The sequence below is a fragment of the Cyphomyrmex costatus genome, unplaced genomic scaffold (assembly GCF_001594065.2).
Source record: "Cyphomyrmex costatus isolate MS0001 unplaced genomic scaffold, Ccosl1.0 scaffold1498, whole genome shotgun sequence".
Classification (NCBI taxonomy): Eukaryota; Metazoa; Arthropoda; class Insecta; order Hymenoptera; family Formicidae; genus Cyphomyrmex; species Cyphomyrmex costatus.
Window position 1 is genome coordinate 35,851 of NW_017275497.1, and position 7,594 is coordinate 43,444.

At 40.9% G+C, this 7,594-nt stretch overlaps 1 protein-coding gene across 1 annotated transcript; it reads left to right on the forward strand.

Annotated features, from left to right (window-relative positions):
• Positions 1–2,441: 2,441 nt before the first annotated feature.
• Positions 2,442–4,737, forward strand: LOC108783389 (uncharacterized). The gene is made up of 2 exons (XM_018551945.1): positions 2,442–2,604; positions 2,708–4,737. The coding sequence occupies exons 1-2, from the start codon at positions 2,442–2,444 to the stop codon at positions 4,735–4,737; spliced, it is 2,193 nt and encodes a 730-aa protein (XP_018407447.1).
• The last annotated feature ends 2,857 nt before the right edge of the window (positions 4,738–7,594 follow it).

The following is a 7,594-nucleotide window of genomic DNA, read 5'->3' on the forward strand; positions in this document are numbered from 1 at the left end:
CTTTTCTAGTGTCGTAATGTTTCGGCAAATGAAGTGCCTAAGTGTTTCGTGATCGTCTGTGGTGTCCATAATTGTTAAAGTGATCTGGATTCTCTGAGAGTGGTAAATTATAATAAAAACGCGTTGTTTCGGGGGCCTCTCTGGGAACGGCCGCTGCGAGTTTTAAGACGAACTCCAGCCGCCTATGGAGCGAGGCTCTAGCGGCTTTCGGGAAACACAAAGCCGCCCCTCGTTTCTCCTGAAGACGCCACCGCGTTAGCTCGATTGTCACTCGAATCTCGGCTTGGAGTTCGAGGTGCTCGGAGGCCTTCCCGGAAAGGGCCGCCGCGAGTTTCAAGACAAAACTCGCGCACTGATACTCGACTTCTGCCTCTGGCTTCAGTCGGGTGGTATTTATTTACATGCTTCTGCTGAGCTAGTCAGCTGATTTAGAATGCGGTCGGTAACTGACCGATCGCATGTAGCAATTCCTTTTTGAAGTTGCTATGCTTAATTCTGCTTAAACTTGCTAAAAGATATTTGGAAATTGTTCTACTTAAACGGAATTTCTACTTATTATCGCTTGAACAGCTAAGTTCGGAAATCGTTCCGCTTTACTAATGCTTAAACTGCTAGATTGCGTTTTTGGTAATTGGAATCGCGTTGCAATCGCGATGTCGTACGCAATCGCTTTAATATATGTTAATGTTTTTATTTTATTTTTTAATATTTTATTTTAATATTTGTTGTGGGTATAACAATCTCCTGAAGACGCCACCACGTTAGCTCGCTTGTCACTCGAATCTCGGCTTGGAGTTCGAGGTGCTCGGAGGCCTTCCCGGAAAGGGCCGCCGCGAGTTTCAAGACAAACTCCGGCCGCCTATGGAGCGGGGCTGCAGCGGCTTTCGGTAAACACAAAGCCGCACCCCGTTTCTTCCGGTTACGCTTTCTTTCGGTGTTAGCCATTTAGTTTTTAAAATAACGGCAGCGACCGCTGGTCCGCTCGCGAATCCAGATTACCCAACACCTACGATAATGGTTGCAGGAGAGGGTAAATGCCCCGTAGAAGGGATTCTGGACGTCGGATGGCGTACCGGCGCCTAGTGCGGGAGTACAACACATCCGCCGACTTTGACCCGCGCGCTGTACTCGATCCCGATTGGATCCACCGGGAGGTCCCGGTCTATCACCCGGTGCCCGGGAATCTAGGGGCGTACGAGCCGGGAGCGCGTTGGGTGCAAGGCAAGCCCTACGTGAGGAAGGCGGATGTTCTTCGCCGCGGACAATCCGAAGTCGCGGAACCGACGTCTAAGTCGGTTGAACCTATAAAAGGAAAACCGACTATAACAAGCAACAAGCCTTTTAACCGGCTGATGCGCCTGGCGGTGTTTTGCCCTCCACCAGACCCCAGTTATCATGTGGGTCAAATAGTCATAGCAAAACGGGCCCCTCGCTCGACGTCCGACCCTCTAGTAAAAAACCAGGACGTCACAACCTCCGTTCTCTCGTCTGACGAACAAAATTGTGAAAACCATTTTATGTCCACTCACTCTCGCAATCAAGAAGGGCGGTATATTGTACGATTGCCTTTCAAAAAATCTGTTGATCATCTCGGCGACTCACGTCAAAGGGCCGCTCGAATAATGCTGAAACTTTCTCATAAACTCTCTTCGGATTCTGACTATGCAAAACAATATTCAGAGTTTCTAAACGAATACGAACAGCTTAATCATATGAAACTAGTCCCTCCACATTTGCCTGAACCTCATCATGTATATTATTTGCCACATCACGGAGTTAAAAGGGAACAAAGCCTTACTACCAAACTACGTGTTGTATTTAATCGATCTAGCGCCACTTCTTCAGGTTTTTCTCTCAATGATTTGTTACACACTGGAGCTAAGCTTCAGTCAGACTTATTCGATATTCTACTTTGGTTTCGTCAATTTCAATATTTTCTTTTCCTCCGATATAGAAAAAATGTATCGCCAAATAGACATTCATCCAGACGATTGGGATTTTCAAAGGATTTTATGGTGTGATCAGTCACCCAACCTGAAAACATACCAACCTGACTCTCTCTCTTACCGTTGCTTATGGACTAGCTTGTGCTCCCTTTTTAGCATTACGCGCCATTCAACAGTTATCAAACGATGAGGGTTCAAAGTACCCATTGGCAGTTCCCTGTCTGCAAAAAGGGAGATACGTAGACGATCTCTTCGGAGGTGCTTATAGCATAGAAGACTCAAGAAATTGTTACCCAGTTAAACCAGCTCTGCACGGCGGGCGGTTTTAAATTGAAGAAATGGTCCTCCAACCATCCAGACATACTTCGTTCGATTTCGAAGGATGAACAGATATCCTCGTTGTCAATCGATTTTGATCATGATACCGTTGTTCATACTCTCGGACTTCAATGGCAACCATCATTCGATGTCTTTCAATTCACGTTTAGTTGTCAGATGGACAATGTATTCACCAAGCGAAAGGCCCTGTCAACCATTGCCAAATTATTTGATCCGCTTGGATTCTTGTCTCCAATTATAATTATCGCTAAGATCTTTATACAAGAATTATGGACTTTGAAAATAGGTTGGGATGACCCTCTACCATCTCACTTTGAAGGTCGATGGCTCAGTTTTCTAGAAACCCTTCAAGAAATACCTAAAATTACTATCCCTCGGTGGATAGGGTTCTCAACATGGAATCGAAGTTCATGGATTTTCAGATGCTTCTCAAAAGGTCGTGGCTGCTATCTTGTATCTTCGAGTCACCGACTATGAAGGACTAACCACTGTCCATTTCGTAGCATCAAAAACAAAGGTAGCACCATTGAAACGTCTTACCATTCCCAGATTAGAATTGTGTGGAGCTGTATTGCTCACTAAATTAGTTTCCCATTTTCTCACGGTGCTTGAATTAAAGAATTTGCCTATAATCCTCTGGACGGACTCCTCAATTACTCACATATGGTTAAATAATCATCCATCTAAGTGGAAGGAGTTTGTACGTAACAGTGTCAGCCTTGTTCAAGAAACCTTACCCCAAACTGAATGGAGGTTCGTGCCAGGCTATTATAACCCATCAGATATAGCCACCAGAGGTGCTACCCCCTCTCAGCTCTTAGATTATTCTAAATGGTGGAACGGCCCTCAATGGCTTTCACAGGAAAGATCAGCTTGGCCACAGAAAGTCACGCCAACATGTCTTAATGATAATCTCGAAGAACACTCCTCTGTTGTACATGTAGTTACAAGTAGTAAGGAAAAGGAATGGGATCTCCTTTCTCGATACTCTAGTCTTACAAAGCTGTATCGTGTTACTGTCCTTTACCAACGTGCTGTCTCTAGATTCCGAGGGATCCCACTTACAACCTCTTCGTCTTCCCTTTCAATAATTGAATTGAATAATACCAAACTATTCTGTATTAAGGTCATACAGCGATTGTTTTTTCTCAACGAAATCACCTACCTGTCGAAAGGACTACCGATTCCGCGGTCAAGTCCTCTCATCCGCCTCACTCCCTTTCTGGATGCATTAGGTCTATTGCGAGTAGGCGGTCGTTTACAAAACTCACTTCTAAACGAGGAAGAAAAGCACCCCTGGATCTTGCCTCGAAAGTCAACACTGACTTCACTTATCATAGCAGACGCTCATCATCGGGCATTGCACGGTGGAACGCAAGTTACACTATCCTTAATTCGCACGGAATACTGGATCATAGGAGGTAGAGCCCCAGTAAGATCTTGGATCCTCAAATGCGTTAAATGCACTCGCTTCCGCCAACAACGAGCTCAGCAATTAATGGGACAACTCCCTACTAAACGTATTACCCCTTCTCGTCCATTCACTCACACTGGCATTGATTATGCTGGCCCTTTCCTAATCAAGACCTGGAGAGGAAAGAATGCACGCACTTACAAATCCTATGTCGCCCTGTTTGTCTGTTTCGCCACGTCAGCAATTCACTTGGAGCTTGTAACTGACTATTCATCTGACGCTTTCATAGCTGCTTATAAAAGATTTATATCAAGACGAGGAATTTGCTCCACGCTCACAAGTGATTGTGGCACAACGCTTAAGGGAGCAGATTCTGAATTACAAAGGTTATTCTCACAAGCTAAGCAAGAATTCTCAAAACTAGCAGTTTTATTAGCTAACAGTGGTACTCAGTGGGAATTTAACCCCCCTTCAGCTCCACATTTCGGAGGCAAGTGGGAGGCCGGTATTAAATCAATGAAACACCATCTTATTCGAGTTGTTGGCAATACTACCTTCACGTATGAAGAAATGAGCACTCTGTTGACTCAGATTGAAGCCGTTCTGAATTCCCGACCACTTTACCCTTTAACTGAGGATCCAGATGACCTCAATGTTCTGACTCCCGGACATTTTATAATGAGCTGTGCGCCTATGACTGTCCCAAAACCCTCTCTCGAGTTGGTAAAAACCGCTCGTTTATCTCGATGGCAGCTCATTCGACAAGCTCTAGATTCATTCTGGACCAGATGGTCACACGAATGTATGCAACAATACTATGCTACGTATAAATGGAATAAAGTTACTCCCTCTCTGCAAGACGGAACCATAGTCCTAGTAATAGACGAACGTTACCCCCCTTCTAAATGGCCTCTAGGGCGGATCATTGCTACTCATCCTGGTAAGGATGGCCACACTCGAGTAGTCACAGTCAAAACTCAAACCTCTCTCTTGAAACGGCCTATTGTCAAGATATATCCATTGCCTGTAGTGCAGTAGTTCCCACAAGTTATTCATTAACTAGCCTTAATGAAGGCGGGCGGAATGTTTAAATAATAAATTCGAGTTATTTTGGAAGACCGCCAGTCGTCGGAAATTACCACGACCGCTGTAAATTTTGGTCGCAAGCATTTATGAAGAAGACCGCGCGTGGCACTGGCCTCTTCTTTTTGTCTCTCCTTTGTTCGTTCTCGCGTGTTACGCACGGAACGGTCGTTGTATTCATTGTCGCTAGCCATCTTGCATAACGTGGACGCACGTTTTGACTTCTAACGAGTTTCGGTAATTTGAAGCTATTGTGTGCTTTTACTGTCATCCGAAAGTGAGGGGCTGGAAGCCCACTTGGAGCTGGAAGCTCAATTGAGGCTGTTAGCCTGCAAATTAAAACCGGTAAATGCTTGATCAAGTCAAATTGCAAACTCGCTTGAGACGAGGCAACGAACATGTCCGCTGGACAATGGTGAAAGACGCTGGGATTCAGGTACCTGAAAGCGCTTAATGGTTAACTCGGCTTTCCGAGCTCTTAAGTCAGATGTTATAAACTTGCGGCTGATAGCCGACACTGAACATCGTTCTCGTAAGTCTTGTAAATTATTTTCAGTATTAAGTTCTTTATTTCAAGATCGCAAGTTGCATGCTGTGCCTTCTACTAGGAGGATTTTAGTTCTTTTGTAAAGCTTATTTTAATATTTTACGTTCCTTCTTACATTCGAGTCATTAACTCTACTTAACAGTTCAAAGTTATTACATTCTAAGAATTACATTTTTTATTATATCCAATAATTTCTTTTAGATTATTTAATGAGTATTTTCTTATCTTTTAAGCATAATATTAACTATCGTAGATTTTTAGTGTTTCTTTTCGTGTTATGAATATAAGCCTATTTTTCTCCATTGTTTAATAAAATAAAATTTACAGATTCTATACGCCACATTTCGTCTATGTTACAATCTTCATTTGTTTTAAAACATACCACGATCGCTATCGAACACAGTTACAGAAATTGTGTAATACTGTCATTTATTATTAAATTACCAGTGATTAATGAATTTTTTTGTATTAAAAACACTAACAACAGAGTGATTTACTTTCAAAGTGTAAAAATACTCAAAGTGTTTTTATTCTCACAGTGTTTTTACAACTCAAATTAAGTAAGATTAATCATTGGCCAATTTAATTAATACTGCCAGTATTTATTTCTGTTGCAGATCATTCATACTGGCCGTAACCGTATGTCATATGCCATAACCTGTAAAAATTAATTAATCACAAACGAAGTATTCCCCTTCTTACAGTCGAATGAGAAGGGAATACTCAACTGATATATATATAATTGATCAATTCTTATAGATTATGGCATACGGTTACGGCTAGTATGAATGATCTCTTATATTCCTTATAGAAATTTAACACTAATACTGGCCAATTAATCACTTATTTTCAGTATTAAAAATACTGTTAACAATACTTTTAATACTGGAAATAAGTGATTAATTGGCCAGTATTAGTGTTATGTTTCTATAAGGGATGGTGTAGGTCAATAACCATTTAAATGGTTGTAAAATACCAAACCTTGCTTGATTTTTGCCGTAAATTTGTCGCTACGAAAAGTTTGTTGCTAATTTACTGTCAATTTGTCGTCAAAAAGCGCTACGCAAAACTTGCTACGAATTTGGTACCAATTCGTCGCCAAATAACGGTATACACAATTTGCTGCCAATTTGCTGCCAATTTGTCGTCAAATAGCGCTACGCAGAGCTTGCTATCAATTTGCTGCCAATTTGTCGCCAAATAACGCTATGCACAATTTGCTGCCAATTTGGTACCAATTTGTCGCCAAACAGCGCTACGCAAAGCTTGCTATCAATTTGGTGCCAATTTGTCGCCAAACAGTGCTACGCAAAGCTTGCTAACAATTTGGTGCCAATTTGCTGCCTAGTTTTGTAACGCAAGCTTTGCCTGAAAAACACAAGTTTACTGCTAACACAGATAGCACCGGATTTGCTACCAAACTTTGAACGAGTTTGATGCCAAATTGGTGCCAAATTGCTAGCAAATTGCTTACTGGATACTATTTCTTGTTCTTCTCCAAATAGTATACAACTTTTGTTTACAAACTATTTTTAAAAAATTTTAAAAGATTTTTATTTATTTTTGTCTTATTTAATATATCTCCAATTTATAATGTATAGATAAAATATTCTTGTCGGAAATATTATGTTTTGAAAAATGAGATTGCAGGCCGCTTATTTTCATAGAAATTTAAAAAATCGAATGTATACATATTTTTTAATCGTTATGTCTGTTATATAATGAAGTCACAATCGTGTAAGCCGTAAGAAATTGGACAATTATAGTTGAATATGAAAAGAATAATCGATTATGATTGGTTAATTTCTTACGGCTTACGGATTATGACTCGATTGTAAAACAGGCCTTAGTGCTGTAGTCATTTATAGTGGTTAGTTATAATGAAAAAGCCAGAGGCGTTAAATCGTGGATTGGCTAGTAATAATAAGCCAGAGGCGTTTATTGTGAGCTGGCTAGTAGTAATAAGATGCCAGAGGCGTTAATCGTGAGCTGGCTAGTAGTAATAAGATGCCAGAGGCGTTGTGGGATGGCTAGTAGTAATAAGATGCCAGAGGCATTTATCGTAAACTGGCTACTTTATAGCAACAGCATTTATTATTAAAAAATGTTTGTTGTGTGTTATAAATGTAACATTAAATAATGCAAGCATAGTATCATGTAGAGTTGTTACGATTGATATAGTTAGTTCATTTTTAATAATAATGCAATAAGCAAAAGTCTGCAGAAACTGAAAATTTTTTTTAATTTATTTGGAAATTATTAATT

Excerpts from the sequence above, each read along its gene's own strand:
- LOC108783389 (XM_018551945.1), top strand. The coding sequence starts at position 2,442 with ATGGACAATGTATTCACCAAGCGAAAGGCCCTGTCAACCATTGCCAAA. Across the intron at positions 2,605-2,707 it reads TCTACCATCTCACTTTGAAG|ATGCTTCTCAAAAGGTCGTG; the intron begins GTCGATGGCTCA and ends ATGGATTTTCAG.